Genomic DNA, 14956 nt, shown 5'->3' with positions numbered 1-14956 from the left:
TCAAATTATCAGTGACATGTGACCTACCTTCAGATCCCCTAGGATGACGGTTACGTCCCCTTGCCGACGCCGGTCGGCTAAATCCTGTAGCCGCCTGAGCTCTTCTCGCCTAGCAGTGCCCAACTGGTAGGCCTCCTCGCGTGGGATTGATTTGAACTTATCCACTTGCTTGATAGCTGTGATGTCTGGAAGACTGCCCCGTGTGCCCTTTGCCTTACCCAACGCATTCTGGCTTTCGATTTTATATTCTTTTGGAAGGTCGCCCTTTGACATTCTGTGTGGTTGTGCTGAAGGCCTATCCACCCCTTTTATTCGTTTACGTATTCCATTTTCTATAACGTACATGTCAGGGTTTTTACCTGCAATGTTTTCGCTACTATGCGCCGTTTCTCTTTCCGCCATTGCTTGTGATTTCGCATTGCCCTCTGTTTTGACAATGCAAGGCATAGTTCTTCTTCGCTGAAGCGGTCTGTTCTTGGACTCGTCGTCCAGACTTTCTGAAACACCTGAATCTGGAGATGGGTCCGTTATATGATTACCCCTGTAGCGTTCCTCACCACTTAAAAGTTCCTTTCCTAAACCGCTATCGTCCCTTTGGGCAGAATACTGATCGAAGTGGTCATTTAAAATTGTCGAATTGAATATTTCACTAAATCCTCTACCTCTTCTGGAACCCGCCAAAAAGCTATACCTTCTAATTTTCAAAGATGGGCTTCTGTTATGTGGCGAATGATTTGGTATGCTTGTCATCTTTTTACTGTCCGGTTTGGCATTCGACATTTGCAGATAGTCATAACCACTATTATTCCTAAGTGGACTTCCATCCGGGGAACTGTTGACCATCGGAACGAGGCCGCCGGGTAGTAGACCCCCGTCATCGTGGGGGGACTTAGTGAGCATTGACTTGGAGCGGTGTGGGTTGTGGTTTTGAAGGCTTTTCACGTAACTGAAGTCGTACTCATCCTCGTCAACCTCGCCATTCTCTCGTTTCTTCTTCATCATGTCTGAGCCTACAAAAATAATTATGTCAGGTCATACTATCGAGTTAAAGAAAAATGAAGAAATATTGATTTTATTTTTCATACTATTCAAACATTGGCGCTATGGTTTAAGATGTTAACTTGTAATCGATATCAATTGATTCAGACGTGATGGAATATCAAACTCACATATGACTCCTCTGATAACACCATTACTTTATTACAAACTTATAAACACAGTTTTATATTCGAAAGTTCTAAAGGTATTATGGAGAATATTTTTGTGCTGGTTAGTCTTTTCAGTTCCAACAAGACAACAAAAAGGCACACGTTATCTATGTCATCTCTAGTACCTTGTTACCGCTGTCACCGATCACAACCTTCTCGTATGACAGCTAATCACATACAGGGAAATCGTTGTATCTGATTAGCTGTTTAGTTCTATATAAGCAGGTTCCCGTAACCCATAGACAAACTTCGAGAAAATTAATGTTCCCTTAACTGGCTAAAAGACAATTGACGCTGTATCAAAGTGTTAAACAGTCCGTTTTAGCTGTATGAGAGTCTGAGTTATGGCTACCTGACCGTTAGATCAGGTGGCTACCTGACCGTTAGATCAGGTAAGCTGTTGACGATACTTTTACATTGAGTTATTCCCATAACCAAATATATATTCAAATTACTTACAGGACGTGTATCTGTCGTTCATATCGGTAACATCTTGTTTGTGTGTGTTTTCCTTCGCAAGTAAATTATTGTATAATTATCTACATAGAAATATATGTTTTCACGCCAATTAGTTTCCTTAGTCTCTGGTTATAAGCAAAGGTTTCTTGTCAACAAAACATGTTGTCCTAAGCCGTGACTGTATTATACTGTTGACATCTTGTAGAGATTGGCATAGAAACATATATAGAGGATATCTAACAGTGTCTTACAGTAATACCAAATATATTTCACGAGTGGGGCTAATATTTTGATATTTTTCACGAGTGCGCAGCACGAGTGAAAAATATCAAAATATTAGCCACACGAGTGAAATATATTTAGTTTTACTGAAGACACTGTTAGATATTCTGTTTATTACATTTTTTATCAACGAAAACCCTACCCCGTATGCTAACTAGGACTACAGCCATAATTTGTAAACAAAAAAAGTAGTTTCCCCTGTCCAGGTGCTGACATATATGTCGGGCTTTCTGATTGGTCAATTATTTTGGTATTTTCTAATCATTAATTTGATTGGTCAAATCAGCAAAAGTGATATTTTTCACTAGTGAAAAATATGATATTCTTCACTAGTGAAAAATATCACTTTTATAGAATGAATAATTTTTGATATTTCACTGATAAAAATGTAATAAATACCATTATATAAGGTAGATTGTTTGATCACAGACTAAACACTATACTATAAATAGGTTTGGCCAAAATAGTCACACACTAAATACTATACTGTAAATAGGTTTGGCCAAAATAGTCACACACTAAACACTATACTATAAATAGGTTTGGCCAAAATAGTCACACACTAAATACTATACTGTAAATAGGTTTGGCCAAAATAGTCACACACTAAATACTATATTCCCAGTCGTACCTTGGTTGTTAGACTCGTTTGGTGGCCGTGTACAGATAGGGATATTACGTGGAAGCGAATGGCATATGAGATTATTAGTCGAGTTAAAGAAATTCCGCATGACATAGAGTTAAAGAAATTCCGTATGACATAGCCTCTCTAAAATTGATAAGAAAAGCGAATTTCGACTCGGACGGTAGGCCTACTAAGACAATCGAGGTACGTCATCATATAACTATTATGCCGTCATGAATTATTTATGATGTCACGAAAGCGTTATTATACACTGATTGCCTCATAATATTCACGTCATAGGCGTATTACAGGGTAGGCTAGTGATGTGGTGATTATTGTTTTATAAGAAATTTTCCTATCTATGAGAGGCTCGAAATTAAATGTGTGTGTGGGAGAAATATAAAGTTATCCACTCCTTACCGTGGAATTTAATAGTGACTGTGACTAGATATACACAGTGCAAGTAAAAAAAATGGTGAATTCGCCAATCCATGATAAATTTGCAAACTCACCAAATGTGCCACGGAACACGATAAACACATTAGAAATTAGCAAGGTCATGACCTAGTGTAACTCATTAAGTACGCGCTATTTAATGAGTTTCATTAATGCGCAATCATACAGACGTTTACATGGTTCTCCGATAACAAGATTCGTTTACTAAGATTGGCTTGATTTGTATGTAAATTTAACGCTGAATGTGAACATTTTTTGCACAGCATACTAAATGAAGCCATTACAAGAGCACATTACCTGCTTCAATGTTCCTTTATTTATTTGTACGACATTCAGATTAGTTAATCTTGCAATACAATCAACCGAATGGAAGCCAAAATAACGTGTACCATTGAGCATAGAATAACGTTTAACCCTTGGATATAGAATAACGACTTTCAAATTGCACGACTTTTATATGGAATGCAATCAACCGAATGGAAGCCAAAATAACGTGTACCATTAAGCATAGAATAACGTTTAACCCTTGAATATAGAATAACGACTTTCAAATTGCACGACTTTTATATGGAATGCAATCAACCGAATGGAAGCCAAAATAACGTTCAACCCTTGAAATAAACATAGAATATAGTTTAACCCTTAAACATAGAATAACGTTTAACCCTTGAAGATACAGGCACGTTTTAACATTCATCACAAAATAAAGCTCAACCCATTAACATATAATTAACATTAACTGAACATAATAGTTTCTAGAGGGCAGCACATATATATCTATATACTTAACTCTAGTATAATAAATGATTTTGGTTACATTGATCTAGAGACCCACTTTACCTGGTTGATGAAATTCTGGGGCATACTCTTTTGCTTTTAACCTGGCAAAATCGGAATCTTGTTCTGACTTCAGGGCTGATTGGTCTGCCTGCTCTGCTTTCGCTCTTGCATTGGCCATTCTGAAAACAAGGCATTTACTTATTAGTTGTTGACAAAGAGAGGAACAGCTGCTTGATATGAAATCTCGTGTCTCGAGGTCTACGATATGTGTACACAGAGGTCTACGATATGTGTACACAGAGGTCTACGATATGATGTACGCTCGCCAAAGAGTTGATGGTAGTGTTTTTTACTACTATATATTTTACTCTTACTGTGTCTTATTGTATTTCTAGTACTGTTTATATATCATGTGATTGTATTTGTATTCTCTGTGTCTTGATAAAGGGATGGATTGCCTCAAAAATTTGACATCATCCATGGCCACACGGTTAGAATTACTTCTTTGCCCTATATATATATATATTCAGTACTAGCTTTCAACAATTACCAACAGCTTTGAAAAACTTCCCCGAAACTAAAGAGTTACATCTTTGAATATGTTTCCTTCATCCTTATATACAAAGGCTTACACATTCAATGTTCAGGAAATCATACGACTGGTTAGTATTGCTGACATGGAGACAGGTCAGGCAGGTCGCTTCATGTCATTTAATTAGCTACTCCTTCGACATAACATGACAAATTTATATAAATGAAAGTGTTGTCTAGGATCGGTGATCTTAGACAATTTTTTTTATTATCAACGTAATATAAACCTCTTCACCGACATTCAAATCAAAAGCGTAATAAAAACGGCAGAGAGCCTCACATCCAATTGCATGGTATCCAGGACAACCATGACTATGTATGACGTGGTGCGTTGACTAAGATTTTGGGACGTAATGCACTGGTACTAATCAAAGGTATACAATGATAAATGGGACAGTTTTGGTATCTTATTGCTAGCCACTTGACGAGTTTATGTAAGCGTCAGTTCGTGTTGGGTTAATATCTTTATCATCTGGTGTGTGTGTTTATTTGTGGAGTAAGCAGGAACACGCAGCTGACAGGAGCTGGTATTACCAGTCTCCCATCTTCATGTTGTGTGTATCTATATAAAGTCTAAACATGGGTCTTGTGAAAATGGCCGACGACGAAAGCGGGGTCGTCTCAAAAATGTTCTCGACTAAAAAATAAATTACGACTATGAAATTGCGTGTTGCTACCTGATGCCTAAGTTACGGTTCTGTTCAAGTACTGGCGATAGTGTTTGTTAGGCTGTGTTCAATAATACCACTAGAATATGCTCTCCTGTTCTGTTATCCCATGATTTTACTACAACGTTTATCTCCACATAGCAGTATAAGATTTTATGGACCATTGCCAACATTACAACCATCAACAGTGGTGCGGAGACAATCCACCACTGATCGATCGGTCCGAGCAGGCGAGTCGCCATGTCGGGAGCCTTCGGTGATCTAGTTCCTGCAATATCGCTCACTGCAGGAAGAACAAACCTTTGCTCGCAAGACACGGCTTCAGTACGCCAAGCACATGTACATACCGACAGCATCTTTACACCTGTATCATTGTTTATTTGTGTATCGTGTTGTGTCTTGTCCAAAATCTTTACAGAACAAATGTGCACGTTTCCAAGTGTGTATTCAAGGTTTGATAGAGTGGGTTCGTTGTTTATTTACAAGCGATTTTTTTACGGTAAATTATTTCAATGTTACTTGAATTATTCCCTTACGTGTTTAAATAGTGAAGCTTTTAGGTCAATGATTCTGTCCATCAGTATAAAACACAGATTCTTCAATCCCTCGAGTTGAAAAAAATAACTTTTCTGAACTCCATAAAATACCCCAACACTGAAACTTAATCACGGTTTTTAATTCAAATTTTAAACCGACATATTTTTTCCTCGGGCAAAGCAGTTGATTTGGTTTGTGTTCCAAAAGGTTAAAACAACAGTATATTCATCTTGTTAATATTATTTTAAGGATGACCATTATTTACACCAATATATTGTATATTTTATTATCGAAATATAAATGAAGCACACTATATATACTGTAGATTTGCGTTTTAAGTATTAACGGAAGATACGTAGATAAGGGCGTGTTACGTCTGTTTGTAACATAGAGTATTCCAGCACCAGGCCGACGTACCTATAGTTTGAAGATTTGTACGTCTGTCTAGGAATGCGGTATGCTATAACGCTGCATCTTAAGTGTTTCCTAAAATAGACACAACCTATAAACTGTCTTCATTCTCTAACAATTCAGTAAGTAAAATCAAGGTCAGGTGCGTATTCCAAAATGATACAGATCAGGTAAGCATATAAAACCTACCTAGACACGAAACGACTTCATGGTGCTGTAGTATCAACAAGACCTTTCAATTTCGTAAAAACGTGACTACATAAAAAATAGTATCATGTAACAAATGCGCAATAAGAAACATGGGTTAGTTTACAACGAAAAACAATTCGGACGAAGTTATAACCAAAAGTATATCACGTCTTTATAACATCTTCCAGGAGGCCATCAGTCATCTCATTTGGCTAGATCGACAGATAGAAGGCCTTCGATTCTTGGTCTTTGCCCGTTACATTTCATATGAATGAAGGTGTACCTCTATCCAAACCATGCATGTACACAGTGCCATCTTTGGGGACAATAAGGCCAAAGTGGAAATTAATGGCGAGAAGGGCTGAGAGGATTACCGGTGACCAGGAAGGCTAAAGAGGACAATTAATGGCGAGAGGGGCCGAGAGGATTACCGGTGACCAGGAAGGCTAAAGTGGACAATTAATGGCGAGAGGGGCCGAGAGGATTACCGGTGACCAGGAAGGCCAAAGTGGACAATTGATGGCGACAGGGGCTGAAAGGATTACCGGTGACCAGGAAGGCCAACGTGGACAATTAATGGCGAGAGGGGCCGAGAGGATTACCGGTGACCAGGAAGGCTAAAGTGGACAATTAATGGCGAGAGGGGCCGAGAGGATTACCGGTGACCAGGAAGGCCAAAGTGGACAATTAATGGCGACAGGGGCTGAAAGGATTACCGGTGACCAGGAAGGCCAAAGTGGACAATTAATGGCGACAGGGGCTGAAAGGATTACCGGTGACCAGGAAGGCCAACGTGGACAATTAATGGCGAGAGGGGCTGAGGGGATTACCGGTGACCAGGAAGGCCAAAGTGGACAATTAATGGCGAGAGGGGCTGAGAGGATTACCGGTGACCAGGAAGGCCAAAGTGGACAATTAATGGCGAGAGGGGCTGAGAGGATTACCGGTGACCAGGAAGGCCAAAGTGGACAATTAATGGCGAGAGGGGCCGAGAGGATTACCGGTGACCAGGAAGGCCAAAGTGGACAATTAATGGCGAGAGGGGCTGAGAGGATTACCGGTGACCAAGAAGGCCAAAGTGGACAATTAATGGCGAGAGGGGCTGAGAGGATTACCGGTGACCAGGAAGGCCAAAGTGGACAATTGATGGCGACAGGGGCTGAAAGGATTACCGGTGACCAGGAAGGCCAACGTGGACAATTAATGGCGAGAGGGGCCGAGAGGATTACCGGTGACCAGGAAGGCTAAAGTGGACAATTAATGGCGAGAGGGGCTGTGAGGATTACCGGTGACCAGGAAGGCCAAAGTGGACAATTAATGGCGACAGGGGCTGAAAGGATTACCGGTGACCAGGAAGGCCAAAGTGGACAATTAATGGCGACAGGGGCTGAAAGGATTACCGGTGACCAGGAAGGCCAACGTGGACAATTAATGGCGAGAGGGGCTGAGGGGATTACCGGTGACCAGGAAGGCCAAAGTGGACAATTAATGGCGAGAGGGGCTGAGAGGATTACCGGTGACCAGGAAGGCCAAAGTGGACAATTAATGGCGAGAGGGGCTGAGAGGATTACCGGTGACCAGGAAGGCCAAAGTGGACAATTAATGGCGAGAGGGGCCGAGAGGATTACCGGTGACCAGGAAGGCCAAAGTGGACAATTAATGGCGAGAGGGGCTGAGAGGATTACCGGTGACCAAGAAGGCCAAAGTGGACAATTAATGGCGAGAGGGGCTGAGAGGATTACCGGTGACCAGGAAGGCCAAAGTGGACAATTAATGGCGAGAGGGGCTGAGAGGATTACCGGTGACCAAGAAGGCCAAATTGGACAATTAATGGCGAGAGGGGCCGAGAGGATCACCGGTGACCAAGAAGGCCAAATTGGACAATTAATGGCGAGAGGGGCTGTGAGGATTACCGGTGACCAGGAAGGCCATCACATTCTACCCATAACGTGTGTTTCTTTAGATTTCCGCACTCCATGCCCATTATCACTGAAGACAGACCTATCCATTACAAAACCTACGTGTCATTTATATACCTTTAACCCTTGTTCTATAGCAGGAGAATGATATACTAGACAAGGGACATGAGGACAATGATGCGGTGGAGGTTTTAAAGACTTGTGTGTCGTGGTGTCTTCTGACTGCGTTCCCTGTTTAATCAACACCAGTAGGATGTATATAATTTGAAAGAGTCGAGTTACAATTGAATTAGATACAATTCCAAAAGCTGATATGAATACATTCAAAGGCATACCATGTCCCCCTGTAATTGTTCACCGCCCGGTTAACCGCTGACGTCATGATGAGACATATAAAGTGTTAATAATACCTGTGTTTATTGGTAAGCATAATAGATATTAGTGACACTGACGACTGCACAGCTCTCCAATTCAGTGTTTCACACGCCATCAATTTCCAAGGTTGCAAAATCAATGGACCATGCAAATAGTTTTTACATCATATGCATTTCACTGAAATGTCAAGAGCCCCGCGACAGACAACAGGACACGCAATGGCCTCGGACTCAGATTTCAGATCCAACATGTGTGCCACAAGAAAGATTTTAGTCAATGTGATCAACCTCCTACTGGATACATCGATACTATTTAGTATGTCACACGCCGCAGTGTACTTGTGGAGTAAATTACTCCAATGTTTATATATCGATCGGAGAGCTATGTCACAGCCGGTCGTCTCGACTGACACAATTGTATAAGCATCACAAGCTTAGGACGATTGGTATTTGACTACATTCTAGTCTAAGTTTTGTTTTGTCCTCCACCATAACAATGTCCCTCCAATAGTGCAATCTATACTGAATTATATCATGGCTGTGTCTTCAATGTCTGGTGCCTCATTGGTATTGTGTTGAGTTATACTCTACTCTGTGAGGGTGCTGTCCTCTCTACTCTGTGAGGGTAATGTCTTCTCTACTCTGTGAGGGTAATGTCTTCTCTACTTTGTGATGATGTCCTCCTGTGAGGGTGATGTCCTCTCTACTCTGTGAGGGTGCTGTCCTCTCTACTCTGTGAGGGTAATGTCTTCTCTACTCTGTGAGGGTGCTGTCTTCTCTACTTTGTGATGATGTCCTCCTGTGAGGGTGATGTCCTCTCTACTTTGTGATGATGTCCTCCTGTGAGGGTGATGTCCTCTCTACTTTGTGAGGGTGCTGTCCTCTCTACTTTGTGAGGGTAATGTCCTCTCTACTTGTGATGGTGATGTCCTCTCTACTTTGTGAGGGTGTTGTCCTCTCTACTTTGTGAGGGTGATGTCCTCTCTACTTTGTGAGGGTGATGTCCTCTCTACTTTGTGATGGTAATGTCCTCTCTACTTTGTGAGGGTGATGTCCTCTCTACTTTGTGATGGTGCTGTCCTCTAAACAGAAACATTTTCCAAAGTAAATCCTTTACATGTATGTTTGTCCCTGGTCCGCCGTGAAGAAGTCCCATTTCACTTCAATCCATTCAAAATCTGCGACATTCTAACTCTGGGACATCTTACTCTGGGACATTTTTTAAATCTTTACTGTTGTAATCTGCCGAGTCGAAGTCCTCTTTGGTTTGATATCTGCCTTGAAAAACTAACAACTAAACTAACCCAATCATAAACTATCTATCGAAGATAACACTGACCCAATCCGTAACTAACTACCAAACATAACATTAACCCAATCCTAAACTAACTACCGAACATAACACTATTTTTGTTTGTTTGTTTGATTTTTTTAACGTCCTATTAACAGCCAGGGTCATTTAAGGACGTGCCAGGTTTTGGAGGTGGAGGAAAGCCGGAGTACCCGGAGAAAAACCACCGGCCTACGGTCGGTACCTGGCAACTGCCCCACGTAGGTTTCAAACTCGCAACCCAGTGGTGGAGGGCTAGTGTTAAAGTGTCGGGACACCTTAACCACTCGGCCACCGCGGCCCCCACACATAACACTAACCAAGTCCTTAACTATCTACTGAACATAACACTAACCCAATCCTAAACACTTTATCATTGGTGTACTAACCGATGACTTATACTATATAGCTGTGCAGTTAGCATACCAAACTAATCGTGGCTTTTATGGGATACTCACGAGAAAATCATTATGGAACTTTCTGAAGAGCGAAAACAGTATCTGCAAATAACTTATGTGATACAGTAATCATTTTATATATTGGATGTATAGCTTAGCAAACACTCTCAATTATCGATACTGAGATAAGTCCATGCTGCTTGAGATAAGACGGTCATGTGTTTACTCATACATTTTGTATTTACATATCTTGGTATTGTCAATCTCTCACAGGTCTGTGAGAAAGGGTGCTACATCCCCCAAGGTTTAATTAACCATGGCAGATATTTGACATTGCATGACGGTAGAGACAAGCCGAGATGGACCTGTGTTGTCTGCCGTACCGTTATCACGGGATTGGGGAATAATTAAATCCAGTGTATGTAAACTGTAACCTAATTTGTACAACCCGCTAAACTAGTAGTACATTCCCAAGTCCCATTGATAAAAAGCAATCGAATTGTCTTATCCATTCGGAGGTAATTAAGGAGCTAAGTCCCTCTGGCGGCACCAGGCTTCACCAGTCGAGTGTCTATGGTCTCGTGGAGAAGCGATAAGTCGGCGAAGTGCTGCCTTTTCCGATTAACCTCTGAATATATTGAAAATGATGGTATATAACTGCCTTGTGAATATAAAATGACATTTATCATTCATACCAATTTTCAAACAATGTGAAAAGGGAATGAGCTCGTAATATCGAAGGAAAATATGTTGATCATGTGGAGAAAATGCTGAAAATTGTTTCTCTAAAACAGACACCGAGCAAGCATCTGTATCGGTCCTTAAGGGAGAACACATTTCGTGAGTGGGAATCATGAATTTGATAATTGGGAAGCATGCTTGCAACATCGGTAGTAGAACTGTCTATATTTCACGTGAAGAGCATGTCTTCACTCCCGGGGCATTTTAGTTACTTAAATTAAACATTTGGTGTTTAAACTGAAGTTTGTTTGACAATAATTCATTGTTTTCAGTTTAAGTAACTGTATATTGGCTATATACTATATTTAGCAGTAAACAAACCACAGCATGTATCCAACCTTACCTTTATTGGGACTGTTAGCACATACTTTTTGATTTAATATATCGAATGCATCAAACGGAAATGTGATATGATATAGCACAAGTAATGGATTCCTGATACGTCAGTCGCTGTAGAAACACGTGTTAGGATAAATTCAGTCGTCTATCTGTGTTTGGTACTCGGGTAAGATAATAAATGGTACTCGGGTAAGATAATAACTGGTACTCAGGTAAGATAATAACAATAAGAATTTAACCAGCCTCGCGCGAGAGAACTTGGATGCGTGAATACCCAATGTGCATACTACCGACCGACAGGGTGACCCCATATCACAGCAGTCGGAATGTGTGTGACGTCAGGGCAGGCAGGTGTTAGAAATAGATGAGGTACATAATGTAGGCGTTAATTTCCCCTACAAACGTTGATGACTTCAAAGATTCGTTGTGACGAAGCAATTTATCCTGGTACTTCTACTATAACGCTTATATAGCAACTTGCTCTTGATCGAAGAGCTATCCAATGTACACCAGGTCAGCTTTCATTAGATGACATTTTGTGGTTAGCATAGTACCATTCTGTCTTTGTTGACAATGTGGCATGTATCTATTGAAAATATGTCACTCTTCACTGTGGTCTTCACTGTGGTCAAGGCGGTATTTTAGTTTGTCACTTTTCACTGTCGTCAAGGCGGTGTCTTCGTTAAAGTCAAGGCGGCAGTTTAATGGTAAAAATAAGCAACTAAATAAAGACGTAAATTAGGGTAGACATCGTGGTAAAACTACGACTAACAAATTATGATTGAAGGTTTAGATGTGATGAAGAACAGAACACCGGGGACCAGTCATTTCAAGAACCATAAAACTTTAGGTTCCTTCAATTATTACGTCATGCACGTGACCTCGGCGTAGTTAAGGTATACACTGGTGGTATTTAAGTAGAATGTGTTCATGTCAAAGAAACATTAAAATCCATCTCCCCGATAACATTTACGCAATATCGTCAGAATTCCAATCATTGTTTTTCAATCTTTGTTTTCCGTGTCTGTATACGTGTACCGTCTCCCTTCTGTTTACAACTAAAGTATTTTTTCTGGAACTCGAGCGATGGTCGACTGATATCTGACAAAGTTCCCTTACTCACGCCAACAGATCTTTAATTTACCGTGCAGAACATTAGTGACGTAAATTTGAAGACATCCTTTCATTTTCATCCAAAAGATTTTAAGAATGTTTTTTTTTTTTCATTTTTTTTTCAAGGTCATTTATTCAGTGCATTACAAAACCAATGAGTTGGAGACAAAACATCCCAGATACATTATGTTCTACTCTTGAATAATATCACGAAGACGATCCAATCAATCACAATATAGTGACTACCAAGAAAGTTCCACCATCAACACAGAGAAATCACCAGATGTGTTCAGACGCGAAGGATTCAAAAATATCCAAGTAACGCATTTAAACTGAAACAATCACTTCACTACTTTTTCTCCCACTTTAACAGTTTGTAAAATCGTTCGGTTACTACGTCTAATTTCCACACAATAGTCCGTCAGTATTAATAGTGTACTGTGATGGAGTCACCATTATACGTCAGCATTAGTTGTATACTGTGATGGAGTCACCATTATACGTCAGCATTAGTTGTGTACTGTGATGGAGTCACCATTATGTGTCAGTATTAGTTGTGTACTGTGATGGAGTCACCGTTATATGTCAGTATTAGTTGTGTACTGTGATGGAGTCACCATTATACGTCAGCATTAGTTGTGTACTGTGATGGAGTCACCATTATACGTCAGTATTAGTTGTGTACTGTGATGGAGTCACCATTATACGTCAGTATTAGTTGTGTACTGTGATGGAGTCACCATTATACGTCAGTATTAGTTGTGTACTGTGATGGAGTCACCATTATACGTCAGTAGTTGTGTACTGTGATGGAGTCACCATTATACGTCAGTATTAGTTGTGTACTGTGATGGAGTCACCATTATACGTCAGTATTAGTTGTGTACTGTGATGGAGTCACCATTATACGTCAGTATTAGTTGTGTACCTTTATAATTATTAAGGCAATAGTTGTATATCGTGGAGTAATATGGCAATAGTTGGGGATCCTGGAGTAATGGACATAGTGATGCACCAGTTGTGAACAGTTAAGTGCGTAGAGAACATGCTGCATCTGGTTTTAGCCCAAGTTATGGCTCATTGCTCGCGCGCTCAGTCGTGTTATAGATGTTGCAGGGTTTGGCAGCCATGAACATGCATGGTTAGGTTTAGGACTGGTGTACATGTCTTATATTAAAGGAAACGTATGTAGGCTACTGCTTGAATGTTTTAATTCGATCACGTCGTGTTGTATCCTGGTGGTATTTGAAGTGTTTTATGAGGTGACGTTTTGATAGTATATTGACAGAGAACTCCAGCATCAACACCACGTGTGTTAGATTCACTGTACAAGGGACGGACAACCAAAGGAAGGACAATGACCTTGGCAACTGGGCTAGAAATAACAGTTTAACACAATTCTACAAAGTTTAGGAATGCATCATCATCATCATCATCATCATCATCATCATCATCGTCAATCATCATCATCATCATCATCATCATCATCATCGACGTCGTCGTCGTCAAACTTTAACGCATGTACATGTATATACTAGTAATAATGTGCCCGTCGTTGTGTGACTTTTTAATAACTTCCGGTGGTGTGAAAATCCCTACAGTTTCGGGACAATACAATACCCATTATCGTATTGAATAAAATATTGTCTTCGTGAGATTCACGGTAAACACTTTGTAGGGGATTTATTAATCGTGATCATCAGAGAAATGTATCAAAATAACATTAGAGCAGTAACATGTACCATAATGTCGTAAGCTGTTAGGAGATGTTATCAGTAATTCAAAATGACGTGTGTACATCCCCTATGTCAAACATGCATTTGATTAAACCACTAATGCCAACACTGATAAACAGGAGCATGGTAGACTGGGAACGGATGGAGCCATGCAAACCGCACAATGATTTCTACAATAATACCGTCTCAGTACACAAACTTATATAACCAAGATATGCTTTATACATGTGATTGGCTGTTTAGGTATACATCAATAAATTTGATTGGTTGTTTAGGTATACATCAATAAATTTGATTGGTTGTTTAGGTATACATCAATAAATTTGATTGGTTGTTTAGGTATATACGAGTGCATGTGATTGGTTCTTGACTTATCCATTTAGTCGCGTTCGTTAATAAATGTACGTTGTGATTAAGTATGCAAGTAATTACACGAGCGAGTGGCGCTCATCAAACACGTGCACCGACGTGCATAGCGTGCAGTGGCACTAATAACCTTTTTCTGTATCAATAATTACATGATTTCATACAGTTCCAGATGTGGAGGAGAAACACGTCATATTACTGGATAGATGTACATCCATCAACAGACAGGACGGTGACAGTGTCTTATAATCACCAAAGGTTACATCCATCAACAGACAGGACGGTGACAGTGTCTTATAATCACCAAAGGAGACCTACCATTAGGTACATCTCCCGTAGGCCAGACTGTTCCATACTCTACTTTATTTGAGTTTGGCCTAAGATATAACTCCATGGAGCCGTCGGCCTCCCTATCGACCGGTGACTTCCGTTTA

General features: G+C 40.4%; 1 protein-coding gene across 1 annotated transcript in view; it reads right to left on the bottom strand.

Moving 5' to 3' along the window:
- The window catches only part of LOC117338238 (junctophilin-1-like), a 77136-nt gene that overhangs the window by 3856 nt on the left and 58324 nt on the right, over window positions 1-14956 (bottom strand). The window contains exons 3-4 of the mRNA XM_033899501.1: window positions 3871-3989; window positions 28-1010 (exon numbers count right to left, since the gene is read on the bottom strand). Coding sequence (XP_033755392.1) covers window positions 28-1010; window positions 3871-3989 — 1102 coding nt within the window. The remainder of the gene's footprint in view (window positions 1-27; window positions 1011-3870; window positions 3990-14956) is intronic.

Source organism: Pecten maximus, chromosome 11, assembly GCF_902652985.1.
Source record: "Pecten maximus chromosome 11, xPecMax1.1, whole genome shotgun sequence".
NCBI lineage: Eukaryota > Metazoa > Mollusca > Bivalvia > Pectinida > Pectinidae > Pecten > Pecten maximus.
Note: the sequence above shows the minus strand (reverse complement) of the source record. Positions and strands in the feature narration are given on the sequence as shown.